General features: G+C 55.8%; 1 protein-coding gene across 1 annotated transcript in view; it reads right to left on the bottom strand.

Annotated features, from left to right (window-relative positions):
• The window catches only part of Lrp5 (LDL receptor related protein 5), a 92221-nt gene extending 85765 nt beyond the window's left edge, over positions 1 to 6456 (bottom strand). The window contains exon 1 of the mRNA XM_042675944.1: positions 6325 to 6456. Coding sequence (XP_042531878.1) covers positions 6325 to 6412 — 88 coding nt within the window. The 5' untranslated portion in view covers positions 6413 to 6456. The remainder of the gene's footprint in view (positions 1 to 6324) is intronic.
• Positions 6457 to 18670: the final 12214 nt, after the last annotated feature.

Below are 18670 nucleotides of genomic sequence, written 5' to 3'. Positions count from 1 at the left end.
AAACTCCAAGAGACTCTTATCTCCAATGAACCACCAGAAAACCAGAAGTGACGCTGTGGCTCAAGTGGAAGAGCATTCCCCTTGAGCTGAGGGACAGCACCCAGGCCCAGAGTTCAAGCCCCATGGCCGACAAAAAAAGAAGAAAGAAAGAGAGAGAGGGAAGGAAGGAAGGGAGGGAGGGAGGGAGGGAGGGAGGGGAAGGAAGGAAGGAAGGAAGGAAAGAGAAAGAGAGAGAGAGAGAGAAATAACAACCACCATCCTGAGACAAGGACCCCAGGAATGCAATTTCCAGACCCTTCAAAAATACACCCAACATCACCAGGCACCAATGGCTCACACCTATAATCCTAACTTCTCAGAAGGATGAGATCTGAGGATCACAGCTCAAAGCAAGCCAGGCAGGAAAGTCCACTAGCCTCTTAGCTCCAATAAACCACCAAAAAGCCAGAAGTGGGACTGTGGCTCAAGTGGTAGAATGCTAGCCTAAAGGGAAAAAGCTAAGAGATGGCACCTGGACCCTGAATTCAAACCTCCTCCCTCCAAAAAAGAAAAGAAAATCACCCATGGTACTCCCGAGCACCTGCCTGGGCATCTGTGGGGCGCCAGGCTGCCCCTGCTCCTCAGGGGTGCCCTGTGATGGGGCTGCACCAGGCCAGCAGTGACAAGATCAATGCAGGAAGATTCTCCACGTGATGGCACCAGGCAGAGCCCCAGCTGGACACCCAGAGACCAAGTAGCAGGTGAGCCTGCCACAGCCCTCCCCCCCACTGCACAGCCCCCTACACCCAGCAACCAGCAAGAAGGACGGCATGCCAACTAGCCACCAGCTCCAAACAGATCCTTAATCCTCACACCACTGTCACCAAGCTGGAGCTGGAGAGCCCCGCCGTGGTCCCCTGGGCCCCATGTCCCCTCACCCCAGTGCGGTGGCCTCTGCTTCTTCTGCAGTCTTTGTCCCAGCAAAGGCCTGGGGCACAGATGTCCATGCAGGCAGGGCTTCTGGCATAGCCCGGGGCCCGCATGGGATCACCGGAGCTCAGCCACTCACGGGAGCTCAGCCACTTGGGCCAGGCCCTGGGAGGCAGGGAAGGCAGAAGGGCAGAGCCAGAGGGTCCTGCAGCTCACACTTGCTGGGCAGTGCCAGGGCGAGGACGGGGTCTACCAGAGACCAGGTGGGGTGAGGGCCCAGGAGGGTGCCGGCAGGGCCCAGGGGGCAGGACTGGGAAAGCGACAGGCCAGCCTGGCCTGAGACAGGACAAATGGGGGGGGGGGGGAGTTGGAGAAGCCGGGAGACCCTCTAGACCCTCAGGAAGCCAAAGAGCACATGGGAACCGGAACAGCAGGAGGTAGAGGAAGAGGCACCCCCAGGGGCCCCCAGCCCAGAGGCCTCAGACCCTGGGAGGGGAATAAATGTAAGGCCTTGGGCTAGAAAAGACCTTGCCACTTAGCAGGTGTGATTTTGTAAGTAAGCAAGCTGAGGGGCCCCAGGGTCCCAGAGAGACACTGAACTCGGCCTGTGAACGCTGCCCTGGCTGCTCTTCCCAGGAGAGGAGTGTCCTCAGATTTCCGGGGAGCCAGAGACTCGGGAGAAGCTGAACCCTCTCTCCTCCCAGAGTGAGTCCTTACTTCAGTTTAGCCCCAAGAGAAACTGCATCAAGGCTAACAAAAAAGCAAACAAACGCTGCCAAATTAAATGCCACCCAATAAAGCAAATGAGCAAACGCCCAGAAGCAGGGAATGGCAGCTGCCCAGAAGCAGGGCATGGCAGCACACGCCTGTGATCCTGGCACTCAGGAGGCAGAGGCAGGAAGATCTAAATTTTTTTTTTTTGGTTGGTTGTGAGGCTTGAACTCTGGGCCTGAGCGCTGTCTCTGCGCTCTTCAGCTCAAGGAGAGCGCTCTACTGCTGGAGACACAGCACCACTTCTGGTTTTCTAGTGGTTTATTGTAGGTAAGAGTCTCATGGATTTTCCTGCCCAGGCTGGCTTTGAACCTAAATCCTCAGATCTCAGCCTCCTGAGTAGCTAGGATTACAGGTGTGAGCTACAGCACCCGGCAAAGATCTGGATTTTGAAGCCAAGTTTGGACTATATAGAAGGACTCTATGAGGAAGGGAGGGAGGGAGGGAGGGGGGAGGGAGGGAGGGAGGAAAGAAGGAGGGAAAGAAGGAAGGAAGGAAGGAAGGAAGGAAGGAAGGAAGGATGGAAAGGACTCAGAAAGAACAGTTCCTTGAACCTCAAAAAAGGGGTTGGGCAACTTTATCACGGACCTCCAAGAGTCCGTGGCAAAGACACCCCCAAGCACAGGGTAGGGCAGGAGGCCCCGTGGGCACCACCAGCACACCACGCCCTCCCCATCCCAGGTGGAGGCTTGGGGGGGGGGGGCCTCGGTGGCTCCCATGGAAGGTGGCTGAGATCTGAGGATCAAAGTGTAGAAGTGCGCTAGACTACATCTCTAAAATAACAGCGGTGGAGTGACCATGGGAGAGCATCAGTCTAGCAAGCACAAGGCCCCAAGTTCAAACCCAGTACTGTCAAAATAGAGAAAGAACCAGAGGCTTACACCCCGGGCTGCTGCCAGCCAGCAGGTCGGACTCTGGCACCCAAGTAGCCGGTCCCAGCCAGCGCAGTGCCAACTGCCCTACATAGTGGCAGCAACCTAGGACAAACTGGAAACTTCTTGGGAGCCCCCCCACCATCCCAAGAAATGCCAGGCATGGCCCACCACCTCTGCAAGTTTTAGGGACTCAGAAGGGGAAGAGTGTGCCCTGGGGGCCCCTTTCAAAGGAAACCCCGAGGAGCCCCGGTAGGGGCTCACAGGAAAGGGCTCTACACCCTCTCCCCCACCCCAGCTCTGGGAAGACACACACCATCAGCCCAATTTTGCAATCGCGGAAAATGAGACTGAGAGCCAGCAAACCTCAGCGCAGGCTGGAGAGAAAGCAGAGGCCCGGGCGCCGCCAGCCCTGGGGCCAGTCAGCCGGCCAGGCCTGGGGCTAAGCCCAGGGCCACCTCTCAGCTGCCTCCACCCATCACTCTTGGAGTGGTGCTGCCCCAGGCAGCTGGCTCCCGGCCCACAGCAGAGGCTGCCGCCTTCTGAACAAATGTCCAAACACAGCCATAAAGCCAAGGAATCAGACAGGCCCTCGCTCCCACCAGGGCCTCCATCCAGGACTCCCCATTTTGAGATCATCTTGCAGACTCTTGTAAAGCACAACCTAAGCTGGGCACTGGTGGCTCACGCCTGTCATCCTAGCTACTCAGAAGGCCGAGATCTGAGGATCACAGTTCAAAGCCAGCAAGAGCAGGAAAATCCATGAGACTCCTATCTCTAATTAAGCACCAAAAAAAGCTGGAGTGGAACTATGGCTCAAATGGTAGAGTCCTAGTCTTAGGAAGAAAAGCTCAGAGACAGTGGTCAGGCCCTGAGTGCAAGGCCAGAAGGGGCACCAAAAAAAAAGGAATGCTGATACAGGCTTCAAAACATTAGGCTAAGGAAAGAAGTCAGGCACAACAGCCATGTGCTGCATGACCCATTTATAGGAAATGCAGCCTGGTGCAGGAGTGTGTGTCTGTAGTCCCAGCTACTCAGGAGACCAAAGCAGGAAGATCCCTCGAGCCCAGGAGCCTGCGAGTCCAGTCAGGGTGACAACATAGAAAAGGGAGTTGCCAGAGGTCCAGGACCCATCCTCAAGGGCACAGTGGTCTTGCTGACAGATGCCAGCTCATCCTGTGTGACATCTAGAACAGGCAGAGCACAGACGCAGCGCAGGCTGTAATGGCACACGCACGGGGCTCACTGCCCGGCGCGGGGTGGGATTTCTTTGGAGCTGTTTTAGAACTTGATAATAGTGCTTGTTGTGATGTGCTCGCTGCCTGGGAACTGTACACTATTATATAAGCTTCGACCTCAACTTAAAAGCAATCCATTCCACGCAGTTCACCTAACATAACACAGCCCTGACCCAGCCCGGGTTTCCTTTGCGCTAGCCTGGATGGAGTCTGCCAGAAGCTTCCACAGCTCAGGGTCACACAGGATGAGCTGGCATCTGTCAGCAAGACCCCTCTACCCTTGAGGATAGGTCCGGAACCTCTGCCACCTCTCCCACATGGGCCTATTTCCCCGTCCACCCCTCCATATGGAGAATCCTGACAAGGACTAGCACACATTTGCCGTTCTATTCCATTCCTAACACATACTAGATGACAGAGAAAAAGACTATAAAAGGGGTGGGCATGGTAGCTGGTGCCTGTAATCCCGATTTAACCCCAAGAGGCAGAGATTGAGAGGGTCAGAGGTGGAGGCCAGACTGGGCAAAAAGTTAGCAAGACTGCACCCCTTATCAATAAGCCAGGTGTGATGACATCTATCTGTCTGATGGTTCCAGCTATGCAAGAAGCTAAAGGCAGGAAGATCATGGTCTCAGGCCTGTATGGGACACACACACACACACACACACACACACACACACACACACGATCTGAGAAAGAATGACAGCACAGAGTGGCCAAGTAATGCCCCAGAAGTCAAACAGCAACTAAGCCCACAGCCCAGGCTGGTAGGAAGGCTGGCCCAGGCCGGCAGCCCCCTGCCGTGGGGCAGCACTGGCCAGGTAAAGTCCTGGATGTGAGAGTGTGCAAGGCATATATCTTGCACAAGGTTTCCACCCCAATCCTGCCTGCTGGGACCTTGAAGGGCCCTCCCTGGGCACGGCTCCCTGGATCGGGGACTGGGGAATGCCATTCTCCACCTGGGACCTCTGGAACAAAGGCACCGATAGCCTGTGAGCTCACACCTTCAAATTGCAACAGGAAGCAATCAGGAAAAGATTAGGGGCTGGGTGTCCTGCCTTCACCGAAGCCTTCCCTGCAACCTGGTAGATCTCCAGAGATCCCAGAGAGGAGTCAAAACTCCAGCTGCTGAGGGATTCCTCATTCCCTGCCTTTCCATTTTAGGACTGGGTAACCACATGGGCTGGTGGGCCGGGGCTCCTGACTGCCTGATGTTAAATAACAACTTACTAGCTCCTCCAGGGCCTGATACACAACCCAACAGGAGAGATGTAATTCTTCCTTCTTGGGGGGGGGGGGGGCTCCAATCACACAACAGGCCCCAGATTCCAGCAACTTCACCCCAACACATACAGGAAAAGCCCAAACTGAAATGAGCTGAGAAGTAACCCCACCTTTAAAACAAACAGCTTCCAGAAAAAAAAAACCTTTGCAGCCTGACCCAGGCATTTCCGGAGAGAAAGGGCACCGCTGGCCTGTCATTTGTTTTGTCTTTACCTTGTTTGGCAAGCACCACATTGAGGGGGACAGTATCCTGCTGGGGACAGTTTGGGGTGGCCCCCCCACCCCCCCGCAGAACTCTTGTCCGGCCCCGGGAAGCAGGAAGGCTGGAGGAGCCAAATGCCAGGTTCTCCCCCATCCCTGGCTGCTCCCACAGTAACAAGTTGGAGGAAAGACTGTAGTCCCCGGGATCTGAGCCCGGGGCCAGCCCCCCCCACCCCCCGCGTCCACCATGGAGGGATCCAGGGAGACAGCTGTGGGTTCCTGAGGCCCAGACAAAGGGGCCCGACGCCTGTCCCTCCCCACACACCCCCATTTCCGAGGGCGACGGGGCGGCAAGCCAGGAGAGCGCCCGCACTTGGCTGGCCGCGTCCACTTGCCCGCCCCCCCACCCGCAACAAAACCCGCGCGTCCCAGGACGCGGACCCGGGCGGCCGCAGGCGGGGTCCGGACGCCCGGCGCCGCCCGCGCCCCCCGGGGCTGCGGGCGCCCGGCCCCGCGGCCCACCCCCTCCGCGGACACGCACGAAGTTGGACGCAAAGTTGCCCGGCCCTCAGCTCCGCACCGCCGGGCCCCCCGGACGGGGGTGGACACCCCAGAGGCCGCGGCGGGGCCGTGCGGGGCCCGGGGCAGGTGTCGGGCCGGGGGCGCAGGCCGGGCCGCCCCGGCGCGGGGCGCCGAACTTTCTCCCGACAACTTCAGGTCGCGGTCGGCCGCGGCCGCCAGGCGCGCCGCGCTCCCCGCCCGGGGCCCCGGGGGCCAGGCCCGGCCCGGTGCCCGCGTCCCCGGGGGCGGCGGGCAGGTGAGGACCCGCCCGCGCCGCACCTGGCGGGGTCCCCCGGTCCCCTCCCCACGCCCCGAGCCGCGCCCGCCGCCCCCGGCCGGGGCCCGAGCGCCCCGGAGAGACAAAGGCCCTGCGCGGCCCCCGCGGCGCGCGCCCCGGCCGGCGGGGCGGCCCGGGGGCGGCGGCGCGCTCGGCCCGGCCCCCGCCGCGGCCCCGGCCCGCGCCCGCCCCGCGCCCCGCGCCCACCTACCCGCGGCGGGGGCCAGGCTGCAGCACAGCGCCAGCAGCAGCAGCGGCGGCGGCGGCGGTGGCGGGGCGCGGGGCGGCGCCGCCTCCATGTTGTCCCGCGGCCTCACTCGGGCTCCATGGCGCGGGGCGCGGGGCGCGGGGCGCGGGGCGGGCGGCGGCTCGAGCGCGGCTCCCGGCGCCTCCCGCCTCCCCTCGGGCGGGCGCCGCGGACCAGGACGGCGGCGGGGGAGGGCGCAGGGCGGGAGCGGGGCGGAAGCCGCGCCGGTCTCCGCCCCCCGCGCCGCCCGCGCCCCGCGCCGCCCGCGCCCTCCCGCGGGCGCCCCCCGGAGCCGGCCCGAGGCCACGCGGCTCCGCGCCCCGAGCCCCGCGGCCTCCCTCGGCGGAGGGCGGGCGCCGGCCGCCCCGGCCGAGAAGCAGGTGTGTCACCTGTGGAGTCGCCTCCCGGGCCCGACTCTGGCGAGTGGGGAAACCGAGGCACACGGCTCTAGCGCACCCAGACGCACTTTCGGGCCTAGGAGGCCGCCCCGAGCAGGGCCTCCGCGCTTCCCCGGCAGGACAGGGTCTCCTCCTGTCCCCCAGGCGGCAGCCCCTGTCCCCACTTGGGGAGGCCAAGGAAGGGACCCCGGGGCGCCGACCACCAGGCCCTCCATGGGCAAACCCGGCCCTCGAGCCCTTCAGCGAGGGGGTACAGGGTGCCTTCCGTGCCCACCCAGGACCACCGGGCCCTGAGCCCTTCCCAGGAGAGAGGCCGGGAGGGCAGCTCGCTGGGCTCGCTGGGCTCGCTGGGCCTGGCCCCACCTGGTTTCTAGAGTAGATGTAACCTTTCCACACGCTCCTCCACGGATGAACCGAGAACAGTGGCGGGCATGTGGTGCGCACCTGTAATCCTGGCGCTTGGGAGGAGGCTGGGAGTTCCAGCCCAGCCCGGGATACCTAGTGAGGCCCTGTCCCAAAACCAGTGTAGAAGGCAAGGAGCCACATTTGCCTGTAATCCGATGCAGAGGGCAAAAAACCCACTGTTCAAGGCTAGTCCGGCAAAGTTTACTGACACTCCATTTCAACACATAAACCAGGTGTGGTGGAATGCCTCTGTAACCCTAGCCACTCAGCCTCAAACAAAATGCAAGGCCCTATCTGAAAATAGTACCCTGGGGGGGGGGGGGGGGGAAGCAAACAAAGCTTCCTGGAAACTCCTGAAGTCCCCAAATCCACACCAGTTATGTCAACCAACACAGCTTCTCACACCACTGTTCAGACGCAGGTCCTCTGCCTCCTGAGGCTTTAGGCTGGGAAAGGAGACAGACAAAAACAAGAAGACAAAATGAAAAGCTCCTTTTAGCCCAGCTCTGGTGGCCCTGGCCTTTAATCCTAGCTACTGAGGAGACTGAGCTCTGAGGATCACAGTTCAAAGCCAGCTCAGGCAGGAAAGAGGTAAGACTTTTATCTCCAAGAAGCCGGAAGTGGGTTAAGTGGTAGAGCACTAGCCTTGAGGGGGAAAAGCTAAGGGACAGGACTAGGTCCTGAGTTCAATTCCCAGTACTGACACGTGTGTACGCGCGCGCGCGCGCGCGCGCACACACACACACACACACACACACAAACTCCATTAACAGACTGTGACACCAGGAAAAATGAAGGAAGGGGTGTGGGGCTGCAAAGTCTGGGGAGAAAATCTGACTGAGGACCTTAGAGGATCCAGGAGCCGCTCTGTTTGGAGAAGAGGCCAGGCAGAGGGCAGTCAGGACTAAGGCCCTGGGGCAGGAAGTCCCTGGCACCACAAAAGGCCAGAGGTTGCAGAAGCTGGAGGTGGGGTGGAAGGAGGCCAGAGGTGCGGGAGGAGAGGCCTGGGGGTCAGCTCACAGCAGAACAGGCAGGAAAGGGAGTCCAGAGGTTTCCCAGAGCGAGGGGAAGTTATTGCAGACACCGCAGCTGCGGCTGTCCCTTCTGGACCCTTCCTTCCCCCAGCCCAGCCCTGACATCCTGTTGGCTCCGCCCTCAAATCAGATCCAGACCCCACCCCCACCTCCTGCCTCCTCTGCCGCCACCGTCACCTCCCACTTCCAGCCTTCACCTCCTCTGGCCTCACTGGCTGCAGCCCCAAGTCTGGTGAAACAATTGTGGCTCCCAGGGCCGGTCAAGGACGGGAGCTGTGACCTTAGGAGCAGTTAGCCAGGTCTGGCCTCAGTTCTGCCTTCACCTTTCAACCTCCTTGCCTCCTCTGATTCTGCTTGGCTCGTTCCCTCCCCTCTACAGTGCCTCTCCCCTCTCCCCTGCACACCCACCCGCCCCACACCTCCTGTGCTTTTCTCTTACACTAATCACCAGGTTTATCCTCCTCTTCCTTGCACTAACGGGGAGGCTCCAGATGGGCATCTTGTTTTATTCCCTGCTGTCTGGCCTGTGCCTAGATCAGTGCCAGACACATAATAAGTACTTATTAGACCACATAGTAGGTGTTCAATGAGTGCGGATGAATGAATGAAGTGAAAAGATCTGATTTCCATTCATGAAAGGAACGCTCGGGCTCCTGAGTCCTGTTCTCACCTGTTCTCAGCCGGGCTGAGACCTGCCTGCCAGCTCTCTGCAGGGCGGGTTCTCTGCCCTCCTGCCCTTTCCACAGCTGCTCAGGCCACCGCCCCCAGCCGCTGCCCACCCTGGAGCCCCAAGCACCAGAGTCCTTCAAGTGGAATGGTGGCGGTCCATGAGTGCACGCTTGCCCGCCCGCAGCGAAGCCCTGGCCCTGGATCCTAGCACAGCCTGGCTCCATTTTGGTCAGGGCTGGCTTGGAAGCCATGAAAGTCTGTAACCCCAACATTGTATTGCCCATTGCTACAAGACCCCAAATCTCCATGACAGTGGGAGCCACTAGAGATTGCATCTTAGCCTCCGATGAGAGTGGGAGGGGCTTCTTAAGGAAGAGCCAGTGGGGGGCTGGGGGTTTAGCCCAGCGGAAGGGCGCCCGCCCAGCGTGCACAAGGCCCTGGGTTCAGTCCTCAGCCCTGGAAAAAAAAAGGAAGAGCCAGTGGAACTTGCTAAAGGCAAAGGAGAGAGGAGAGGGCTCAGGTAGCCACTATACATTAGGGCAACAGCCATTCCAAAACACAGGTCCAGGTCCTTGTAAGGTCCTCTCCTGGATGGCTAGCAGCAAAATTTCCACCCAGTACCTGCGTTACCTAGGCAACTGGGACACCTGGAAGAGGTCACATCTGCATCCGCTGAGGTCACATCTGAATTTGATGTGGCCACACCTTTCTCTGCCCGTACCCTAGATAAGGCCTAGCCCAGGCCCAGGTGCTCTCTCTGTTCGTTTCTAGCTCTCTCTCTGTTCTATTCTAGCTCTCTCTCTGTTCTATTCTAGCTCGCTCTCTCTGTTCCTCTCTGCTCTCTCTCTGCTCTCTCTGCTCTTTTCTAGCTCTTTCCTCTCTCTTTCCTCTCTTCCCAGCTCTCTCTCATTCCCAGGCTCATTCCCAGGCCTTTCCCAGCCACGTGGAGTGCCAACCTTGCCTGGTCCCAGCAGGTCTACTGAATAAACCTACCCCTTACCTGAATACCACGTGCGTGCTGGTTCTGTTCTTACACTTGGCTACCTCTTTTTAAAAACCTAACAGTCCTGACTTTAGAAAGGGTTTGGAGAAGCAGAAGACCCAACAGTCAAGTATGGGAACAAAAGCAAAATGTGCCAGGTGCTGGTGGCTCACTCATGTAATCCTTAGCTACTCAGGAAATGCAGATCTGAGGACTATAGTTCAGAGCCAGCCTGGGCAGGAACTCCATGAGACTCTTATCTCCAATAAACCACCAGAAAACTGGAAGTAGAGCTGTGGCTCAAAGTGTTAGAGCACTAGCCTTGAGCAACAGAGCTCAGGGACAGAGCCCAGGTCCTGAGTTCAAGTCCTAGGTCCAGCACACACACACACACAAACACACACACACACAAACACACACACACACACACACAAACACACACACACAAACACACACACACAAACACACACACACACTCCGGGTCCTATGGCTCATGCCAGCCATTTTAGCTAAGCAGAATGCATGAATAGGAGAACTAAAGTCTAGGATGGCCTGGGCAAAACATGAGACCCTATTTAGAAAATAATAAAAGCAAAAAAGGGCTAAGGATGTGGCTCAAGTGGTTCAGTGATTGCCTAACAAATAAGAAATCCTCAGCTCAAACCCAAGTACTAACAAAAAAAAAAAAAGGTAAAATGTACAAAGAATATAAAAAAGGGGGAAGGATCAAGAAGAGGCCACTGCATGAGCCAGTGGCTCCTATCTGTGACTCTAGACACTGAGGAGGCTGAGATCTGAGGATTGTGGTTCAAAGCCAGCCCAGGCAGGAAAGTCAATGAGGCTCTTACCTCTAATCAACTAACAAAAAAGCCAGAAATAGGGCTGGGAAGGTGGCTCAGTGGTAGAGTACTTGCCTTGCATGCACGAGGCCCTGGGTTTGATTTCTCAGCACCACATAAGCAGAAAAAGCCAGAAGTGGTTCTGTGGCTCAAGTAGAGTGCTAGCCTTGAGCTGAAGAGCTGAGGGACAGTGCCCAGGCCCAGAGTTCAGGTCTCACAACCAGCAAAAGAAAAAAAAAAAAAAGAAACAAAAGCCAGAAGTGGAACCGTGGCTCCAGTGGTAGAGCGAAAAAGCCAAGCAAGAACACAAGGCCCTGAGTTCAATCCCTAGTACCAGCAAAGGAAGGAAGGAACAAATGAAGGAACAAACTAGAAACCTCCTCTGGAATGGCACGTGGGTCCCAGGCTCATTGATACAAGGTCCCAGGTCACCTGACCCCTGTCAGAACTTCCAGAAAAGTCATTTGCAAAGGACAGTCATTTTTAGACCTCCAGCAACATAATAAGCAAGCAGAGAAGGTGCTAAGCCCCGACTTCCGCTCAGAGCACCACTGACTGGGCTCAGTGCTCCCGCAATCCACTCCTCAGATGCAAGTTCCGGCCAGGGAAGGGGTGGGGGCGACGTGTCCCACCTAATCACTTCCAGGGACAAGGGCCCAACTGGGGTCCCTGAAGGGCGGGCAGAGGACGCTGTCCCCGGCGTGATGCCCCTGCGTTTCCTCTCACACTGCAGCATGCTGACTGGGGAAAGTTATTCTATTCTGGGCACCAGAGGCCTCCTGCCTGGCAGGGTGACCGCAGCCATCAGAGGTGTGGCTTGGACTCTTGAAGCCCTGGCATCTCCTGAGGGCCACCCCCGGGATACCCCCAGCCACCCTCCCCAGTCCCCCGGCCACACCCCCTTCCCCACTGGGGGACTGGCTCCGGAAGGCTCAGATGTGGCTGTCGTGGTTTGTTTGGCCACAGCCGAGGGTGAAGGCCCTGGGCTGGACCTTCACCTCTCTGCGCCTGTTTTCTCTTCATAGAATGGGGGTGATGGTATCTGCCCAACTTCAGACCTCCTCCAATGCAAATCTCCAACAAGATGATAAAAATACACCCCCCACCCTTTTTTTTTGTCGGTCATGGGGCTTGAACTCTGGGCCTGGGCGCTGTCCCTGTGCTCTTCAGCTCAAGGTGAGCGCTCTACTTGAGCCACAGCGCCACTTCCAGTTTTCTGGTGGTTCATTGGAGATAAGAGTCTCACGGACTTTCCTTCCTGGGCTGGCTTTGAATTGGGATCTTCAGATCTCAGCCTCTTGAGTAGCTAGGATTACAGGTCTGAGCCACCAGCACCCACATGCCTCCAAGTGCTTAAGGTTGAGGTTCGAAGCCAGCCCATGCAGACAGATTTAAAACTTTTATCTCCAGCAAAAAGCTGGAACTGGAAGTGTGGCTCAACTGGTAGAGCAGCAGCCTTGACCCCAAAATCCCAAGCACATGAGTTCCCAATCCCAAGCCCCAGTACTGACACAAAAAAGAAAAGAGAAAAGAGGGAAGGAGATTTGTGTGTGTGTGTGTGTGTGTGTGTGTGCGCGCGCGCGTGCACGCACGCCAGTCCTGGGACTTGAACTCAGGACCTGGACACTAGCCTTGAGCTCTTGTGTTCCACTAAAAGTTATAAATCCCATCTGAGTGTATCAATGAGCTGTGGCTCAAGTGGTAGAGCACCAACCTTGAGTAAAAACGCTCAGGGACAATGCCTGGGCCCTGAGTTCAGGCCTCAGGACTGGTACATTTTTTTCTTTTCCCAAGGTGGGAGGTACCCCCGAAGGTGGCAGATGATTCCAGCGGTCTCAGGCCTGGGGCTCAGGTAGCACTGAGGAAGGGAGCCTGGGTCTGTGCTGGTTCCATGAGTGCCCCTGCTTTTCTCTGTCGGGGTTTGGGGGCGCAGGAGTGAGGAGGAGCCTGGTGTGGGGGCGTTGGGGGACAAAGCTGGCTTGGGAGCAGGTGCAGGGCCGCAGCTCAGGGCGCCGGGTGCGGGTGCAGGTGTGGGCCTGGGCAACCTGCTGTCGGTCTGTCCCCGCTCAGGCTGCTTGCTCAAGGGTCCCTAGGGCGGAGGCCGGAGTGGGGGGGGGGGCTCCCGGCCTCGGCCAACACCTTTCCGGGGTCCCGGGACTCCACCAGAACAGTATCCGGCCATCCCCGCGGGCCCAAGGAGCCCAGCTGGCTCCTGAGGGCCCATCCCACTCCCCCCTCTCCGCCACCCCCACGGCCCTCGGGTGCTCGGGCCTGCAATCTGCAGCGCGTCCACGAGGGGGCAGCCGCCGCCAGGCTCACAGGGCCGTGGGCAGGTGCGACCCCGCGCGGGGCGGCGCGGGGCGGCGCGGGGCAAGGGAGTCAGGCAGCTGCTCCACCCCGAGCCCTGCGGACCTGCGGGGCCGGGCCGGGGCGCGGGGCCGGCTGGCTGCGCAGCCCGGGCTCGCGCCTGGGGAAGGGGCCGGCGAGCCTGGACGGGCGCTGCGGCTCCACCTGCACTTGACCCAAGGCCCACACAGCGCCCCCCCGGCTCCTTCTGTGTTTGGGTGCTGGGGACTCGAACCCCGGGCCCCCTGCGTGCCAGGCCAGCACTCTCCCTCTGGGTTCTGTTGGTGTGTGTCCACCGACGTTGCGGTTGGTCTGTCATCCCAACGCTTTTCCACAGTGCCGGGCTGCTGCTGAGACGTTTCCCAAACTACCTCATGGGCATAATCCTCCACATGAACATGTCCATCATCTGCCGAGGTCCCTTCCCGGGGGGCAGTGGCGGGAAGGGGGGGGCAGTGGCGGGGTGGGGGGGGTGGAGGGGCAGGTGGGAAGGGCAGGGGGGAAGGGAGGGGATTTGACTGAATGGCATTGAAATGTTAGGATCCTTCAGGAAAAACTGAGATTCAGAGCATCAACTCTTGCTATTGAAGAGCATGGCAGCACACTGTCTTGATTCAAGTCTTTGTAAGTGCACCATTAAAGCTATATAAACTGCTTCATAATGACCCGTAGTTTCTTTTTTATTTAAGTGGGGTTTGGGGGGGAGGAGGGGAGAAGAGAGGTACAGAGCTCTGAACCAAGTGCTCACACATGCTTATACCAGTGCTCTACCACTGACCCTCCCCGGTGTCTTATAAAATGTGTGTGGAGGTGTTCTTTTACCTAGTAGATGTTTGTTTTTGCATATTTTTTTCAACCAGGAGTGTCACTTCGCTGCCAAGGCTGGCCTTGAACTTGTGACCCTCCTGCCTCAGGCCCCTGTGTACTCTGGACTGCAGATGTGGCTCAGGGCCAGGATGTTGGTGAATGGATCTGTCACATGTTCTAAGGGGCTGCTGTGGTATAGAGGACATCTGTGGAGCCTTATTACTTTGAACAGGCCCATTCTTGGGTGTGTGTATTAACTTTTTTTTTGTAAGTTTTTTATTGCAAAAATACTGTACAGAGGGGTCACAGCTACATGAGCAAGCATTGTTGCCTCCTCCTTTGTTTTCCCCCCACCATCCCATCCCTCCCACCTCCTCATCTACACCCCCCCCCCATTAACTTTTTATTCGGAGGCAATTTTGATTTGCACAGAATAGTAGACTTCCTGTTCTTTTGCCAACCTGGCTTCTGTCTTCTGGGAACATCTTACATATCTACAAGACAATTATGAGAACTAAGGAATTTATTTTGGCACAATGTTACTAACTCAATACCAACTTTGCCTTTTGCTAATGGGCTCACCAATGGCCAGTCCCTTCCAGAGTCTCATCCTGTATTAACCTGCATATTGAGGTTAATTCTCGTTGGGTGTCTCTAGCTTGTGACCTGGTCCTGTTTTGTCTTTCCTTTTGATCCCTCTGAAGACACTTTTTACATTTCCGACAATGCTGTCCATTTGGGCTTGGCTGGGATGTTTTCGGGAGTGGAGGAGGTGATGTCATTGGAAAGGCCATTGAAAGTCGATCCCAGACCCCTTCCACCCTTCCCGGGGCCACATGCCCACCAGGGGAATGGTGCCGAGCTATGGCATGATGGATGGTCCATTCACCAGGGCCAGTTGGTTAAGACAGTGGCTGCCAGGAGTCTGCAGTGATCACTGCTCCCTTTCTCATTGTTCAGTGACTCGTGTGGCTACTTGGAGACTATGCACGCATCCGGTTTCTACTCAGCTTTTTGCCCACTAGTTTTAATGCACCGCAGGGTCTCATCAGAGTGGTGAGGAGTGAGGATTTCTCATGGTAATTTCCCTTTTCCAAAGAAGTGAGGGGCATCAGGGACACCGATCGGTGTAGAAGAGACCACAGAGGAAAAGGACCCCCCAATCGACACCACCTCTCATTGTGCATTTACTCAACCACTTTCCCCCTCAGCGCGCACTCATGCCAATTCATCTCATCCGCTGGACTAATTTGAATACCACCTTGCTTGTCCTGTGCTCAAGTTGGTCCAGCAGAGGCCCTGTGAGCCTCTTCCATGTGGCTCCTGAGTTCCTGCTCCCATTATGGCCTTAAAAAAAAAAAAGGGCTTCTTTAATTTCTGGTTCTACCAGGTGCTCTCTGTAAGATTATCTTCCTGTGTCCCGGCCTAGCCTCAGAACCAGCTGGTGAGTGGGCGCTTCCAGGAGTGTGGGCCCCTGTGGTGCGCCATTTGAAACCTAGATCTGGCACAAAGATCCAGGATCCAATTTCTCAAATAATGCTAAATCCATTATCTTGAGCTTTCTGGCTATGCAATCATACTGGGTAAGTTTTCATTTTATTTTGCTTTAGCTTTGGTTTTTGTGTTGCTGGGATGGAACCAAGGCTCTCACAAGTGTTAAGCAAGTTTTGTCCATCGGACTATATCCCCAGCTCTAAATGTAATCTCTCGCTCTTGCTTTCTCTCTCTCATCTAACGTATGTCTCAATCATTCCATGTGATCAGTGGTTATTCGAGGACATCGTTTGGGGGCTGAGGGCAGGCTCAGCATGTCTAGGACCCTGTGTGTCCTGTGGGTGAACGCTTCACCATTAACCTTGCAAAACTGCCCATTCCCAGCATGCATCTGTCACCATGACACATCTGAAAAGCCCATGTAAGGACACACAAAAAAGAGAGAAATAATCTATTCCAGGAAAATCCCAACCCATTCCTGGAATTCCTAACCTTTTCTCCCGCCTTAACGCATAAATAATCTTTCCTCCACCAAAGCTTGATCATCCAAAATCCTGGCTTGTGACTGTCTTCCAGAGCCTGCCTGTACTCCTTGAGTGGGTACCTTTTCTATTTTTTTTGTCAGTCATGGGGCTTGAACTCTGAGCCTAGGCACTGTCCCTCAGCTAGCTCTTCAGCTCAAGGCTAGTGCTCTTCCACTTGAGCCACAGCACAAGTTCCAGTTTTCTGGTGGCTAACTGGAGATAAGAATTTCATAGACTTTCCTGCCCAGGCTGGTTTTGAACTGTGATCCTCAGATCTCAGCCTCCTGAGTAGCTAGGACTATAGGCATGAGCCACCAGCGCCCAGCTCAGCACCCGGCTTCTTGCGTGTGTACTTTTGCTCTGTCATCAAACTTCCTCCCAATTGCTTGTTTTGTGGCATCTAAATTCTTTCTCTGAGGGTGACAGGAGGCAGAGGACACTGGGCAGAGGTCCTGGCTGGCCTCTCGGTTTCTGAACTCTCTCCAGCCCTCCACAGAACACAGGTGAGCACTCAGGCAGGAGGTCTGGGGCAAGCCGGTGGCAGACAGACATGTGTGACACCAGCGCCAGCAGCAGCTCTCGCTGACCCCAAGAACACATGATGCCACCTGAGCCTCCAGACCTGGGGGAAGATTCTCGAAAACTTACATGTAGCCAAGCATTAGAACAAAGCAGTATGCCTGGGCAAAATCTCCTCCATTTTCAGGCAAAAGTGAGAGGAATTAGAAAGAATGTTACAGGGCTGGGAATGTGGTTTAGTGGTAGAGTGTTTGCCTAACATGCATGAAGCCCTGGGTTCGATTCCTCAGTACCACAGACACAGAAAAAGCCAAAAGTGGCTCAAGTGGTAGCGTGCTAGTCTTGAGCAAAAGAAGCTCAGGGACAGTGCCCAGTCACTGTCAAATTTGTGTCCTAATATCCAAAGAAGATCCAGTGTTCCTCTAGATGCCCTGTGGTTGAACCAACTCTGAAGCCGACACTGCGAGTGGAAAGGCCGGTAGTTCCAGCGCCAGTGGAAGATGTGGCAATAAGAAGGCAGAGAAACAAACTAAGTTTGGGAATTTCATGTAGGCAAGAATTTGGGGTGTGGTTATTGGCACATGTAAATGAACTCAGAATAAACAATTCAGGGAATTGAACAATTGAACAGGCAAAGAAGTCACAAGACCAGACTAGAAGGCCTTAAAACAAAAACATTAAAAACAGGGCAGAGGATGTAGCTCAGTGGCAGAGTATTTGTTTAGCATGTACAAAGTCCTGGGTTCCATCTCCTATACATTAATTTTTTTTTCTGTTAGTCAGTCATGGGGCTTGAACTCTGAGCCTGGGCGCTGTCCTTCAGCTCTTCAGCTCAAGGTGAGCACTCTACCACTTGAGCCACAGCACCACTTCCAGTTTTCTGGTGGTTAATTTGAGATGAGTCTCATGGACTTTCCTGCCCAGGCTGGCTTTGAACCACAATCCTCAGATCTCAGTCTCCTGAGTAGCTAGGATTACAGGCGTGAGCCACTGAGGCCCGGCTTCAATTAATTAATTAACTAATTAATTAATGAGTCACTGGATGGCTCACGCCTGTAATCCTAGCTACTCTGGAAGCTGAGATCTGAGGATCGCAGTTTGAAGTCAGCCGGGGTAGGAAAGTCCATGAGACTCTCCTATTTCCAATAAACTACTCAGAAAAAGCTGGAAGTGGTATGGTGGCTCAAGTAGTAGAGCACTAGCCTTGAGCACAAAATGGATAGCACCCAGGCCCTGAGTATAAGCCCCAGGACCAGCAAGATCAATCAATCAATCAATCAACCAGCCCAGCAAGGTAGCTCATGTCTGTAATCCTAGCTACTCAAGTGGGAAGATCAGGACTTGAGTCCAGCTTGGGCAAAAGTTAGAGAGACCTCATAAAAAGCTAGCGGTCATCCTAGCAATGTGTGAAGCCTAAATAAGCAGACCCTGGTGCAGGCCAGTCCTGGTCTAAAAGCAGACTCTGACCCCCAGATAACTAAAGCAGAAAGGGGTGGGGCTAGTGTCAAATGATAAAGTGCCTGCTAACAATTGTGAGGTGCTGAGTTCAAACCCCAGATATGGTTCCTCAGTCTTGCCTGGGTAGGAAGCAGACTACCATCCAGTCCCCCAAATCCACTTGCCTTGTGGCCCAGGAACACCATGCAAAGCCCCAGAAGGCATCTCCTGACTCGGTTATTCCCTCAGTTACACCTGTTCCTCTGCTTGCTTCTTCTGGGAGTTCACTGTTCATGTCTCCCATGGCCTGACGTCCATGTTTCTCATCTCTTTTCTTCCATTTTCATTTGTACTTTTGCTCTATGGTGACAACCTCCCAGAGAGTTCTCAGTTTCCACTTCCTTTTTCCACTTCCTCTTCTGGTATCTAAGCTTTGAGATTTTGCCTTTTTAGTTTTGGGAGACTGCTTGCGATCTATTTGCACTTCCTTTGGGATTCTGGCTTCTCCTTCACCAAGATTCTACTACGAGGGCTGGCTCCCTGGCAGCCACATTGATCTCTTTCCCTGCAGGAACTGAGTCTCCACAAAAGGGCTGTCAGTGCATCCTCCTCCTCCTCCTCTTCCTCTTCTCCTTTTATTTTTTTATTTTTTATGTTTTTTATTGTAAAAATAGTGTACAGAGGAGCTACAGTTACATGAATAAGGTCATGAGGACATTTCCTATAGAGCACTGTTACCTCCTCCTTTGTTTTCCCCCTACCATCCCTTCCCTCCCCACCCCTCCTTCTTCTCTGATAGTCCAAGAGTGTAGGTCCACTTGCTTCTGGGCTGGTCAGACCCTGGAGTTCCATGGTG

The sequence above is a fragment of the Dipodomys spectabilis genome, unplaced genomic scaffold, assembly GCF_019054845.1.
Source record: "Dipodomys spectabilis isolate Male_0828 unplaced genomic scaffold, ASM1905484v1 ptg000030l, whole genome shotgun sequence".
NCBI classification, from domain to species: Eukaryota; Metazoa; Chordata; class Mammalia; order Rodentia; family Heteromyidae; genus Dipodomys; species Dipodomys spectabilis.
The sequence above is the reverse complement of the archived record's forward strand: the minus strand, read 5'-3'. Positions and strand labels throughout refer to the sequence as shown.